The sequence below is a fragment of the Mycteria americana genome, chromosome 1 (genome assembly GCF_035582795.1).
Source record: "Mycteria americana isolate JAX WOST 10 ecotype Jacksonville Zoo and Gardens chromosome 1, USCA_MyAme_1.0, whole genome shotgun sequence".
Taxonomy (NCBI): Eukaryota; Metazoa; Chordata; class Aves; order Ciconiiformes; family Ciconiidae; genus Mycteria; species Mycteria americana.
In genome coordinates, this window is record NC_134365.1 from 122735062 (window position 1) to 122750296 (window position 15235).

The window sequence follows — 15235 nt, forward strand, 5'->3', positions numbered from 1 at the left end:
TGTACTTTCATATTCAGGGAGTATGCATATGCAGAAATAAATGCCACAGCTCTCATCTTACCTCGCAGCCTCTTCAGTCTCTGCTCCCTCCTCCGCCTCCGCACGATCAGCAGCATCACAAAAAGCAGCAAGACCCCAACCAAGATACAGGAAATGGTCACCAGCATCTTTAGCCCTTCGTTGGTTGCCAGCCCTTCCTCACTTTGCACAACTGACTTAATGAGTGGAGGGATTGTACCTGGAAACAGTGTCATGATATTAGATGCCTATTGATGAAGACAAAAGACCGAGTTCTCAGGGAATATGGCGTGTTATATGCTTCAGCTGCATACAGAACATACATTAAGAAGGATTTATCATGTTCAGGGTGGATGCTATGTTTGTATGTGTAATGGCCATGCACACGTAACCAGACACACTGGTAACAAGGTACTGACTGCAGAGATTTATAGATTATCAGAAATTGAGAAGAGGTGCATTCATTGATGAAAGAAAACCATGCCCATTATACAGTCAAATACTATCATTAATTTTAAGTCATCTTAAATAATTACAAAGCTGTAAGAGATCTCAGAACTACTACCTATGTATATTACTCCTTACTATGGGAAAATAGCACTGCTGCGACATATTCATACTTCCTGCTGGGCTATTCTTTGTAAGGAATGTATTTGACGAAGTTCATTTTGTGCTACATACATCAGATTAATCCTTTGCACAGAAACATTCTTATATCATGTCTTAGAGGTGCAGCAGTGATATTGATCTGAAATTCAGATAGCTGACCTGATGTTAATTTGCTAAAGAGTGTCTGACATTATACTCATCAGTAAAACGGGAGAGTAACACTGGATAGAAACAATCAAATTCTGAGAGTGAAATGAGGGAAATGAATCTACAAACTACTGGCATCGGCAGGCAGCTCACTTTTTCATTTTGGGACATATTTGCATTTTGAATATACCTGGATTCCTGGTGATATGTAATACTTGAAATTTTCAATTCTTTTTTTTCTTTACTTCTAAAGGACGTGAGAAGAATGCAGCACTTTCTTTGGAAGGCTGTTTAGCCATGGAAGGCTTCTCACTCATTTCCTGATTACTATTAAACTGCTGAATGCAACCACAAATGAGGCTATAAAATGGGGATTTGTTTGAAATGGATAGAAACACGCAAGTATTGTGAACTGTGATGACTTTCGATGGAAGCTATTCAATTTTAACCAGCTACTGAAACATAAAAGTGGCTACTTACTTGCTAAAAGGTTAGGAGGGTGAGATAGAAAAACAGGCACATCCTTTTTTACATTTTAATTGCTGCATTGTGTGATATAGTTATATCTCATTATGTACCATACAGTATCAGAAAAAAAAAAAGTGATATGATGCAGTACAATGTGAGTGCCATAACCACAGTGAAAATGTAGAATTCTAAGCTATGTTTTTTTTCAGAAAAGCTATTTGAGTTGCATATAATGAGTAGTTCCCTAAAGGGATGGAGATAAACAGAAAAGCTACAACCATCCAAACCTATATCAGGTACTTTGGAAAATTTATTTTCTTACAATTGCATTTTGAATATCTTCCTACTGTTCCATTGCAGTTCTTCCCCATAATTTCCCTTCTTTTTCTAATTTTCCATTTCTTGGAATAAACACACAGCTTGATTTTTTCATCTTGTTTTGACTGAGATACAGTTTTTGCACTACTCTAAAGGCAAACAAAATGATTAGATGAAGAAATGGAAAGAACTGTAAGCTCCTGAAGGTAATACTAATAACCATCTCTAAATCCTCCTAAACCCTCCTGAATACTAAAGGGCCAAATTTTGCTCTGAATTAAAGTCATACAGACCATTGGCTAAGGACTGTTGGTTTCAATATTACCTAAAATTGTGTCTTGCTCTCCTTAATCATGCAAATCAAATTAAGAGTGGCCTAAATTTCAGCTAAACCTTAAGTGTTTAGGTAAGTGATTATCATTTCCATAGCTCTTCCAAGTAAAGTGTAAACCTCACAACGTTATATACAGGCAGTACAAATTTGATTAAAAAAAAATGCTGCAAGTTTATATATCCTTCACATTACCAATTTGTGGATATTCAGCAATTGTATTAGAAATGACCAAAACCTAAACCTGCTATCCATTGAGAAAACACCATTTCAACATTTGTTGTCATTCTAGGTGCTGGCTAGGAGTGGAATAGTCAAAGCTTTTCTCAGAATAAAGTCCCAGAGAAATTGGGAGGCTTTTTTTTTTTTCCAGGTCAATTCACCATCACCCTTTGTCAGCCTGTTTTACTGGTGATTCATAGAAGTTGTAATCTGAATGTCTCTGAACCCATTTTCCACTATGTTGCAGCCCTTCCAGCATCTCCCATTGCACCTTGTGACTTTAGGACTACCAAGTGTTTTCCTGTGTCCTAACTGTTCTTCACAGTAGGAAGTCCCCTGGTGGGCTAGAATCAATTAGCATAGTTTAGAGAAGCTACCAAGCTGATCTAATTTAATGTCAGGGCTACTGAGTAGCTGATCTCTGAGTCAGGAAGATCCTTTGCAGCACTACACCCTACAGCTGCGCATTGCTAAAAATATCTCCTTAAGTACTGAGTGCAAATGTTCTGAAAAACAAGGGGCAGGAAGGTCATAAAATCTGTAAGCTGAAAATGGTTAGCTGAAATATCTATGAACGGAAAGCAAAAAGTTGCACGTAGATCTGTCATTAACCTTTTGACCTAATTCACCATGAAGAGATTTAAGGTAAAGGACACGTAGCCATGATATTTCTCAGGAGCTCTATCACACATAACAATCTGCTACTGCAGTCCAAACAAAATGACTGAAAGACCACGTAACTCAAGGATCTCTACAAAGTTTACAAAAGCTTTCTCTTAAGACTGCTGAAGCTCCTAAGCTTGTTCTTAGCATTTGGTATCCTAGAACTTTCATACATGTATTATCTAATCTTCAAAGTACTATCCTTGTGTCTGTTTTATCCTAAGGGCGGCTGTGACCTCTAGAAGCTGGAAGGCACTAATCTCGCATCACAAGACGAATCAATGGTAGAGGCAGGGTTAGCACTCAAAAGCAGAGCTGGCCAAAAACTTCCACAGGCATGCTTTCTGTAAATGAAAAATTCACTCTCTATGAAAGCAAAAATTTCTGCATGAAGTATTGATAGAAAATGTTGATTTCTAATCAGACACTATTTTCCAACTCTGAAGTGCCTTAAGCTTACGCAGTTTACCAAGGAACAAATGAATGGGGAGCTGGGATTCTGTAGGGACAAATTTTGCTTTAGAAGCACTGAAATAGTTCTTCTATGAAATCCCTTATGTGGGAATAGACTATCTTCATTTTCATTAATGATAATAATAATAAAAAACTTATCATTTTAGTTCTGCATCAGATATAACAAATTCAGAAAACTCGAAAACTGAAATTTGCTTTTCCAGCCATGTTTTCCCCTCTCAACCTTGCGGTTAGTATTTGATATCATGCTGCCTCTCTAAGGCACCATATAGTCCTGGCAAAGCATGCTTGACAAACAAAACCATCAAACCATCAAATGAGAAATTTTCTAGCTGACCAGAAGCAGTGGCCCAGGAAATTTAATGCTAGAAATATTTTTATTGTTTCATTTTCTCACTTTTAAAGTTGTCATACAGCAACCCACAAAATCAAATGGTGTGCAGGTCACAGTAAGTGAAAGCAAGGTAAGTATCATCACCTAACCAAAAAGCAGAGTCTGACAACATTTCAAATCAGTTCATTTAAGCATACATTTGATTTCACTGCTATCAGTGGGAGTTTAAGGCTCTGCACCTGCATTTTCATATAATCTCATTTTAAGGTATGGCTTAAGACTGTATGCCCCAGTCATATATATGTAACAATAATTGTGGATGTAAAAAAAAAAATCACTGAAAGTTGCATACTGCCTGTAAAAAGACACTGGAAAGAAAAGAGCATAGGCTAAGTAAAGTGGCAAGAAACTAACTCATAATACTTGATACAGTTATTATTGACATCTATACTGCTCAGTAAAACAGGTCCTAAGTCTACCTGGCAAGACCTGGCAACATTTGTATAATAACTACTTGGATCTCGTTTTCCAAAGTGCTGAGACAAAATCTTTCTCTTAATTTTTTAGAGTGTCTGAAATAATGTGATGACCGTGAGGCAGCTTACCAAAATGACATTTTCGCAGAATAACATGAGGGGATGTGCTATTTGCAAAAGGGTGAGCCATGAGGCCATGTGTCATTAATTATCTGCAACTGATGAGTACCTAGCGCAAAGACTGGGATAGTATTAGAGGATGTGTAAGATGCAGAGGTTTAAACCCAGCCTGATTCATATCCCATACTTCTGACTGGGAATGGTCCCTGTTGCTTGCTCTTCCCTGCACCATACATGGTATTGTCCTGGAGAGTGCTGGTTTGTGTGGGACAAAATGGTGGCAGGGAGATGTGTTACCAACACAGTTATGAATGATTAACAATTTGGTGGTGTCACTGGACAATTATCAGTTCTTGTTCGAACTTGCTCACTAGTCCTGCTGTTTAATCTAACAGTACAGATGTCGCCAAGTGATTGCACAATACAGCTCAATACCTCTGGCAACACAACAGCATTTTACACTGGGTTTCTCCAGAAAAGCTCTGGCAATTCACACTAGAGCAATTCAAGAGACTGCCATCTGGAGCCATCTGTATTGCCTTTTTGCCAGAAATACGGCAATTTCCCACTATAGAGTCAGCAGAAGCACACGTGTGCCACCATCACTTTCAATAAATATGCCAGGATACGAGCTGGAGTGACTGAAAAATTGGCACGTTTGCTCTTGCCCTCATGTTCTGGCTTTTGCAGGGTGGGCAGTAACCCCTGGCAGAAGGGCAGGATGCAACAATTGCTTCATCCCCTGTGCCCTGCTGCTGGGCATGACAGAGCCATCTGTCACGGCCATTGGTTTCACTTGCCCCTGTGTGTAAATAGGGATAATAGCATTGCCATTGCTTTGCCCTTGGAGGATGTTGTCTGGAGGCTTTCCTGGAAGACAAGCTAGTTAGCTGCTCCGTTGTGTCACATAATGGGTTTTGAGCTGTGTCACAAGGATATTGCATGGAATAGCAATGAGGCCAGTCACCGCTGCGAATGGCTGTAGGAACCAATTGTATGGAAGACAAAAATTTCACGGAAGGGATGCATGAAATACTAGCAAGTGCTTCTGTGACCACTGGAACTAATGACACCTAGTGTCCTATGGTTATGTGTCTCATGGTTGATTGACTTTGGTGCTGGAGCTTTTCCTCAGCGAGGACAAATAAACAATTCCTCTTTTCTGCATGGCAGCCTATCATCATGAAATCAATAAGCATTTTATGTCTTTGAGACTGTTACCCCTCTCTCAGCATGGCTAGCAGATTCAAAAAGGGTTTTATGGGGGAAAAAAAGGAAGGACAGACAAACAAAAAAATCACACAAGAAACTAGAGTAAAAACAGTATCTCAGACGTGTAAATAAAAAGATATACTTACTGCCATCATAATTGAGTGTTGCAAATTTGGCTTGTTTCTCTGCACAGCCAGCGCTGTTGCATACTCTCATTTGCAGTTCGTACCAGGTTGCCTCCTGGAGATCATACAGTATGTAGGACTTTGACAGGGATGTCCGCTGGGCGGTTGTCCAGACTGTTGTCCCAAATGGCCGATACTCCAGGGTGAAGGAGGTGATGGGGCAGCCACCATCATTCCACCCTATCAGGTTCAGCCTCACTCTTGTGGTGTTGATACTAGCAAAGAGCTCTTGTTCCTTTGAAAACTGTGGCTCTAGAAGCAACGATATATTTCAAGTGAAATGCTTAAGTATTACAGATAGAGGACTCTCAAAAATACAAAATTAAGAGAATAATTTCTAGGACAATCCTAACTTCATCTTAAACTCGATGTCTATATATTCAACTTCCCCCCTCCCCTTCTTAAATTTTTTTTTTCACACTTTGTGCCAGACTCACAAAGCTAGAATTTCAAATCCATATGTGAAAAAAATATCCATACATCTCTGCATGGATGTGACTTGCCGGTTTGCGTAGTCTGGCATGAGTGAACTTGTAAAGCTAGTGCAGGCAGTTCATATCTGTAATGCCCCTGCTCACTGCTATGCAAAAAAGAAAGGGTTCAGAACACCATGTAGAAATATCATAGAAGAAAAATACACTTGAAGATTGTCCACTGGTGCTGTAGTCTTCTTTTGAAGTGGAATTGAACACAATTTGGTTTGAGAGTACTGAGGCTTTCATTTGCAGAAAATGGCAATTTTGAAGAACTTGCAAGTAAAAATAAAATTTTTAAAAATATTAATATGTTGACATTGCACATGATATATTTGAAAATAATATATACTTTGAAATTTGCATTTCTGAGTTAAGATGTTTCCGTCCAGAAAGAGGATGACATTTCTATTTACTTCTCCTGCTTTGGGATCAAATGTTGGTTTCTGTTGATATATACATTAAAGTTTTTTTGACAGTTCTACGCAATACGGGAGCAATGACAGTAAAAATGGCACCTTAGAATTGAAATAATGACAGTAGGTGGACAAGACAGGTCATCAACAAATGTTATTTATATTAAATATTAATGTAGAGCACTTAAAAGTATTATTGCTATTTGCTTAGCAGAAACAAAATATTTTTACTATTGGAAGTTACACCTAATGAGATGAAAATTATCTATAATATGCTTTTTTATTCTATATAATAAAGGATAACTTATCCAATGAGAGTCTTTTTGCCATTCTTGAGTCTTGATGAGATGTACCTAAATGTACTCTCTTTTCTAAATTATACAGGAATATAAAAGAAACTGGTGATTCCTACTGGGTATTATGAACTATTTCAACTGGCTCTGTTAATAGTTTTGGACAGAGATGCTTCTGGAGCTCTCACATGAATTGGAATGATCTAGCATTCTAAATCACACAGTACCTGGTTCAGTCTGTAAATGTAACACAGGTAGTTTTCAGGCATGTATATCAAGTCCCAAAGAAACTCAAAAGGTTGGGAGATCTGCTTTCTCATGAACCATTTGGATGTTATCTGAAGCAGTGTATTTGAAGTGTAAACCTTACATTTCATGCAAATAAAATGAGAACACTCAACTTCTACTTCTCTAAACATCCCTTTCTTTAAGGGCAGCAGATCATTCTCCCTGACTACTGATAATATCAGCATGTATGCAGATGATCTGCAGTCTCCCCTGAGCTTCAGCAAGTCATACCAATCACATCTACTGCGTACCAGGTCTTCCCTATGCCACTGTCTAATGAAATGTCCACCTTGTTGTGATGCTTGGGAGATCTGCAACAGCACAGGTGTGATGAATAGCATAAAGAAGGGCAGATGTACCTATCACAGCAAACTATCTTTATTATGAAACTGTTCCCAAATCAGAGTATTTCTTACAACCAGTGAAGAGATGCAAGATGAGGTGATCTTTAGAGCATTATGCAAAGCTACTCCACTCTGTTGAGTTAGGGGTAAGACTTTCTAAAGTGCCTCTTTACGAGAGTCTGTTGCAAAATTTGCTCATAATCCTGACACATACTTGCAACATGGAACTACCCTGAGCAACTGGGATCATGGGACCCATTGCTGAGTTAGCTAAGAATTCCACAAATTTTGGCTGTTTTGCCTTGCAGAGCTTTATGCAAACTTTTCCTTTATTTTTGACACTTATCCTGGTCAAAGGGTACTACTTGCATGGCTCCTGCAATACCAGCTTGGAGCAGAAATGAGACATTGGCTCCATCTCCTCTACACATAAATATACTCCCCATCTTCTTTCAACATCCAGACAAATAAAACCCTGAATTTTTACAACAGGAGAGCAAACAATTTCCTTATGGCAATAGCAGTAGTTGGAACTGCTATAGCCTATGATAGCAGAGACACCCCCTTCCCAAATATCTACCAACTCATCTTAGAAAAAAATTAGAGAAATAAGGAAGGAGTATCAGCTGGTACATGCTTCAAGTCCCACAGCGACAGCCTCTTCTGTCACAGCATGGACACAATTGGAAATGTTTCGAAAGCCAATAATATTAAGACACCAAGTCTGTCTTCTCATCAAACCAAGACCTACAGCAGAATGCAACAGCTTTAGGTGAGCAAAGGGGATGGAAATCAACGTACCTTTTCCAAGCGTTTTGGCTTCAATGATCTCGCTGATGCGTCCTGGCCCCACTCCATTCTGAGCAGTTAGAGTAAACTTGTACCAAGTGCCACATTTCAGTGTTTCTAAACGGTAGGACCTCTCACTAGGGCTAATGGGAAAACTACCCCATTGCTCACTGTTATCTTCCGAGTATTGCAAAATATAACCTGCAGGGAAAGCACAGATGGCAATGATAAGCCAGACAGAAACCACAAATTCTGCAGGTAATATGACAAGTCATTTTAAAGACCTAATAAAACTAGAAAAATCCCATGGACAGGAAGACATACAGCTCTCCCCTGACTAAAAGATACTAAGCAATACATTTTGCCTACCCTTACAACAGCTTAAATACCATTTTTATGATTGCTTCAAAGGGAAAAGAAAGGGATAGACATTTCTAAATACCCTTCAATCAGCAACAAAGACCAGATGATGAACCTGGACCCTCAGAAATGAATGGTTAGAGATTACACGTCTGGAAAATCAGAGAGAGTAACTGTCATAACAGCTGAGGGTACGCTGGAAGAAAGTGATTAAATCTGTGATTAAACCACCACAAAGAGAAACTGTAATTTACTGAAAGCTGTTATCACGATGATAGTGCACATTAAGCGCTGACAGCAATACAGATTGCTTTGTTTTTCTTTTTTTGTAGCCATTCATAATTATATAGTAATCCTATCAACATATGATAATTTAGTAAGAAGTTGCAATTAACCTGAATTATATTACCTCGGATAGAACTGCCACCATTGTCTCCAGGTATCCAGGAAAGAGTGATAGAGGAAGATGTAGTTTTGGATACAGTGAGTCTTGGCTGGTCTGGTGGAACTAGATGGGAAATAGTTAAAAATAGATTCAAATGATTAGACATGATCTTAATCCCTTCTAAGAGTCATTTATCAAATAACTGTTTTGAGTTGCAAAAAATGCAAATTATTTCTGTCAAAGTGTCTGTTTAGCTGACATCCTTGGTTAAGACAAGAGCAGACAAGCTCTCATTTTTTATACTTAAATTTCTACACAATTTTGTCTTTCAGTTCTTAACACTTGCTTTTCTCTGAATTTTCAGAATCTGTCCTGTCAGATCTAAATGACATATGAGCTACCCAACCATTATTTTTCATATCTGTTCTAGGGAGAAGCTGAATTTTTAGTGGCGGGAAACAGATGTCCACTTGCAAATGATGCCCCACTCATACATGTGTTTGCAGGCTATTATGGCAAAAGTAAAAAAAAGTGCATAACGAGTTTCTGCAAGTGTAACTGTGAGTGCTAACTAGGTAATATAGGTAGATCTGTGATCAGAAGCAGATCCATACCTCTTCCAAATCACGCCATCTGGAAGGCTATTGGTATAAAGAAGACACAACTCTATCAGCAAAGGCTGAACAAACCTGGAAACACTTCACTTCTGCTGCTCCCCATAAACATTAGGGCTGTGTCTAAACTGTGGGACGTAAGAACTGCACAGTTTCCAGGACCAGCTCCTGACAGACCGCAGGGATAAGACAGAGGTCTCATCTCCAATCCTCTGCCCAGTGTCCAGTTTCCTTTGGAGGAAAATCCAGCATGAAAGGGCAGAGAAGGAGCCATGCTATAGCCCAACAAGCCGCCCAGGCTAGGGAGAATTGGGATTGGGAATTGGGACAGGGAATTAGGACTGGAAATGGAAATGGGACCGGGAACTGGCACAGTTTAGGCTCAGCCTAAGGAACCCCAAATTGCACCAATGTATAGTGGCTGGGTTTCCAGAGCTCAATGCTTAGGGGCAGAAACTGGCAAAGTAACCAGCCTTCTCTTCACCTTGACAAATCTATCATGAGTCTATCATATAAAAGGTGTCTACTGAGCCAATATGATCATATCCTAGTTATAGTCTGGAGAGCTCATCTTCGAATTCTGCCTGAATCATGCAGCTAGTCCTTTTGTACAAGTGGGGTAACCAGAACCATGGCACAAAACCTGTGAGGCCATGCAAGACAGTGTTTGCTAAAATAGAGATGAATAGCAGGTGAAACTCCAAAGGGTTAGTTAAACTAGAGCCCTGAAAGGTAAATATTTACTAACACTTCACCCAAGTGCTTTACATCTGCAGTTCTAGGTTCAGAAATTGAAAGGGGGAGAAAGGGAAGTTCCTGTTTCAAATCCTTTGTACTGCTCTGGTCATGCACAGCAGCACTGTGTCTGGCTCGTCTTATGGGTTGTTTTCTGAACAAGTGTTACTAGAGGTTTCCAAGCTCCTCAGAAACATAGACAAATTGAGTTTTGCTGCCTGAAGAACAAGGAGTGAGGCATGGACAGTGTCCCTCATGGGAAAGGATCCAAAAAGCAGTGGCAGAGCTGGGATGAAAAGCCAGGGAGGAGAGACGCTAGGGCAGGCACACCTCCTCCGGTCACTGCCACTGCAAGAGTGGGAAGGGGGTGGTGGTGTCAGTGACCGCTGCTGGCAGGAGCTGCTGTTTCCCTGCCGTAGTTACTGCTCGACAGACACCACCCCGCAAGCAAGGCACACCAGAGGTCACAAACGCTCTGTTGTGTCCAGCAGTCTGCTGCCAGAGGATGTTGCCTGCTTTGCCTGTGTTTAAGGGGCAGCTCTACCTGCAGAGTGAAACTCCAGGAAAAGCTCCCCACTGCAGTTCATGTTCAAGTCATCACATCGCCAAATAATGAGTGCTGGTATGAAGTGGAGGCTGCTGCTTTACAGCTACAGACTAGTTCAAAGAGAAGTTGATTTTACTGCCATCGCAGGGCTAAAGAGTGCTCGAGAAAACAAAAAAGATAGTTTATATTCTAAAGGAAAATTCCGTATGTGAGATGGGTTTGTTCCATTATTCTGACTGACTTGGAGGAATCCATGGAGAGACACTGCACACACTACACTGTGAAAGATTTATTGTAAAACCTTTCATCAGAGCTTCACCCTACCTACAAAAGATGGTGGTCCCACATATCAAATACCAGTCTTTCTCTGTCCCTCAGGAAAGTAATAATCACTCGCTTTTAGTTAGTGCAGTTCAATAACAGCAAGGATATGCAATTATGAAAGTACTTAGTGAAATATAAATATGAGGTTTCCATTTGGTAGTGTTTTCTCTCCCTACTTCCTGTTGTGGTCACGCTTCAAACATTGCAGAAGAGCATCTTTAGGCTCTATTGGTTTGTAGGTAAGTTAATATACACTATGGCATTTCTTTCAAGGCTTAGTGGACTGGTTTATGCAGGGAGAGTTGCATTGCAGTTGAGACAATTTCCTTCTGTGTTCTCCTATGTTTGCACTAGAAATTTAGGTTGCATATTGAGGGACAGGAGAGTGACTGGCCACAGCATGGCCCATATTCCTAACTTGGTTATTTGCTTCCCTTTGCTACAACAATTTGCAGCTAATTGAAGCACTCTTAGGATCTGCTTTAGTGTAAGTGAGTAATGAAATCTCCTGGGTAGTGAATTCTTGGTATGTGAATACACATGCTCTAGTCCACATTATTGTTAATGTGTATTCCTATATTGTTATTTTTTTTTACACATATCAATACCATAACGGATACATTATATTCATTTCAACATGTATATAAAAAGTAGCTGCTAATATGTGCTAGTTGAAGTTGTACTGATATTTTATTTTAAACACTTCCTCATATTCACCATCAGTAAAATTCTGCTCTTGCATAATGAAGTTTTTGTCCAAGGTCTCAGTACAGAGGCAAGTTTCTGTTAATAGCTTTTCAGAAGCTAAAGAAAAAGCCTTCAGCTCTTTCTGAATTTGCAATAGTTAAATGATATATGCAATATTTGTGAGCAGAAGGCATAAGCTGATATTTTCTGTGTGAAGAACTAGAAAATAACTGAATACAAACAGTTGTCAACCCTACAAAAGCTTATGTACAAAGTTAACTGGAAGTGAGGGAAACATTCCATCAAAAGCAAAACATTTACGATATCATAAAATGCTGATGGCTGAGTCAGAATGACCTGCATAATATTTTATTTATTCATTTGGAAGAATAAAATTTGTATTGATACACATTAATACTAATATTTTATTACATATACCTGCAAACAGACACACCTATGCATTACCAGCACATAGCAGCTAATAGCTGTGATAACAATTATGAGATAGATCAAATAGTCTTACCTTGTACCTGCAAATTCAAAATTATTTCATCTGATCCCCAGTTGTTACTGGCCACACAGCTGTAGTATCCGGAATCTTCTGCTTTCACAGTACGGATGACAAAGCTGCCATTGCTAAAGATGCTTCTTCGCCCATCAATCATCACTAGACTGGGTGTCCCGTTACTACCTCACAGGAAACAAAGTGCATACATTAAAGAAGTTACAATCAAAATTACTCAGAATTGGATTTTTTTTTTGAACCAACTAAGAATGGAAAGAAAGAAAAAGTGGGGTTTTCCCCTTTAATAAAGACAGCAAAGGATTTTTTTCTGTTGGGAAACACCTGCCATTTGCTTAAAGAACACACATATCCTGGCCCCAATTTGTGTGAAAATGGGAACTCACTCCTTCCTTAAGTATCTGGTATTTCGTAAAAGTGCCAAAATAAGAGTATAAGGCGGTTCCTGGCTACGAAGTCCATCCATATAAAATAATAGCTATTTGTATCAATGCACAAGATGGTTTCATAGCACTGCAGTATCACTGCTTACACAGTGGTTGGATGAAAATTACTGTCCATGTGTATTTCCAAGTGACTCTGTGAAACTAAAGATCAAAACAGAATAATGGAAAACAAGGTATGTGCAAGACACGTACACTGCACTCCACAGCATGATTCAATGCATCAGACATTTTGCTTTCTCAGACTAAAACTATTCTGTGTGCCTGAAGTTAAAACAGAAAAGACTCCTAGGTTTTACATTTTGAATGTTTACCTTTACCTTTCTTCGTAACTTTTCCTCCCTTTTGATACTTTCTAATCACCACAGCCAATTAGGTTTAGTTCAAGGAACTTCTGAACTCCTCATCTACTGGGACTGTGTGCAGTCCCTGCAAATGGTCCTTCTTCCTGACACAGTCATTCAGGATCACCCACATCGCAGCCCTCAGGATTTTAAGCAAATGGGCTTTATTTGAGCTATACATTTAGTTGCTGGTTACCTATCCTTCATCCATTTGACTGTCGGAGCTGGGTCTCCAACGGCTTTGCAAGGAAGGACAATGTCTTTCATCCAGGGAGTTGTCACTGTGCCGCTGAATGTCAAAATCCTGGCAGGAGCTGAGCAAGAGAGAGCAAGAAAGACTGAAATGAGGTGTTCATTCATACAGTCCTTGGAAGGGAAACACAGACATCCAGAGTTAAATGTGAAAAACCAAGCCAATCTGTTTCAAGCTGTGCTTTTTAGGAAACTAATGTCTTTTAACTCGTAATATCAGCTATTTATTCAAGCATGAGTTTTATAGTTTTAGTATCCGGAAGACAAGTAACTAGAAGAGACATGAGGCAAATGTTGCTGGCAAATGTCATTGGAAGAGGCCCTCTGAAGAAAAAGAGCAAGATCATCTTTACTGATTTTTATATATTTCATAGTAGAAATTATGGATGAAAATTATGTCCAAAGGATGCTTCTCTTCAAACTTCCAGCAGGAAGTGTCCACAGTAGACAGGTATCTTACCAAAGCTAAATTATTGATACATCACTGTTACAACAGCTATGGTATTAAGCAAAATAAACCTTCATGTATGATCGTGTGAGTATATTGCAAAGAGACTGAAGTCCACGAATATGAACAAACTCTTAAGTCAGTTTAATTTGTGTCAGCTCTCATATCACCTAAATATATCACCACAAATATCACTGCTGTAGTTTCAGTGTATAACGTACAGGAACACTAGAGTTATGTTAGAGTTTCATTGTATGTCATTACTCAAGAGTGACCCTTGATAGAAACAGACTTCTCGTTCGCCTTTAAACATACATTTCAAAGGCACATACTGAATACAGATATGCTAAATACTGTATTTTTAAATCCTGATCTATTTCAGTCATGCACACTGATTAGAACTTATACGTAACAATCCATTTTGTACCAATTAGAAAAACAGGAAAATGAGAGCCAGCATCAAATATAACTAGGACATTTCATCTCAACAGGTTTTTATCCTCTACAAATAATATATATTAAAAAAAAATCAGGCATAAAGAACAGGCCTTGAATAGGCTGCAGTGGGACTTGAGATATTAATTAAAAAAAAAGATTTCACAGATTATACTATCAGTTTGGACTGTGTTGCCTATGTTCTCCTCAAGCGTTGTGGAAGACGAAGCTTGAGAGATTTTTCTCTGGTCAAAATTTTAACTGAAAACATAAGAAGTTTTAAAGATTTAGGCTAACGAACAAAGTCAAGGTTTGGTAATGGGATGACGCTACTTTCCTAAGAGCCAAGCATCGAGATGTCCCGTCCTGGCTAAACAGCAGCTGAAGACCCCTGGCACCCTCCTTCTGGCAGCTCTGATGGTTAGCCCCAGTAGGAGGGTGCTGCGGCGTGTGCTGCCCTGAGGAGGTGGTACACCAGAATGACGCAAAGACACTGGTCAGTTAGTAAGTCTAATGATACAGCCTTGTTTTTCACTGTGGCACTCCTAAGGCCATATCTTCTAGAAGAGTTTTACACAGGCCTATACTGCCACAAGCCATGGGCTAATTAACCAAGTTAACTGAAACAGAAAAATGCTCAGTCTACCCAGAGACATGGTGTGAAATGCTGACTCCATTGAAGCTAGTGTTAGAAGGCTCATTTGTCTTCAGTGGTGCCAGGTTTTTGTTGCAGGAGGTGCCTAATGGCACTCATGCCATCTTTAAAAAGCAGCAGGAGATGCTGTCAGCTGTGACTACCTACAAAACACATCTGTAAGCATCTAGACTGCTCCTAGTAGCTGCAGTGCATTCTGAGCAATGGTGGTTAGAAACTTGAATTCTGTTCCATGCAAAATTCCCTCTGTAACACGAAGACTGAAAACTCATTTAAAATGAGCTATTAACCCTTTTCTCCCTG

General features: G+C 39.4%; 1 protein-coding gene across 2 annotated transcripts in view; it reads right to left on the reverse strand.

Annotated features, from left to right (window-relative positions):
• DSCAM (DS cell adhesion molecule) overlaps positions 1-15235 on the reverse strand; it is a 401510-nt gene that overhangs the window by 42706 nt on the left and 343569 nt on the right. For both annotated transcript variants that reach the window (XM_075518956.1, XM_075518964.1), the window contains exons 20-25: positions 13339-13456; positions 12356-12519; positions 8950-9048; positions 8193-8381; positions 5539-5829; positions 62-238 (exon numbers count right to left, since the gene is read on the reverse strand). In XM_075518956.1, the coding sequence (XP_075375071.1) occupies positions 62-238; positions 5539-5829; positions 8193-8381; positions 8950-9048; positions 12356-12519; positions 13339-13456 (1038 nt within the window). The remainder of the gene's footprint in view (positions 1-61; positions 239-5538; positions 5830-8192; positions 8382-8949; positions 9049-12355; positions 12520-13338; positions 13457-15235) is intronic.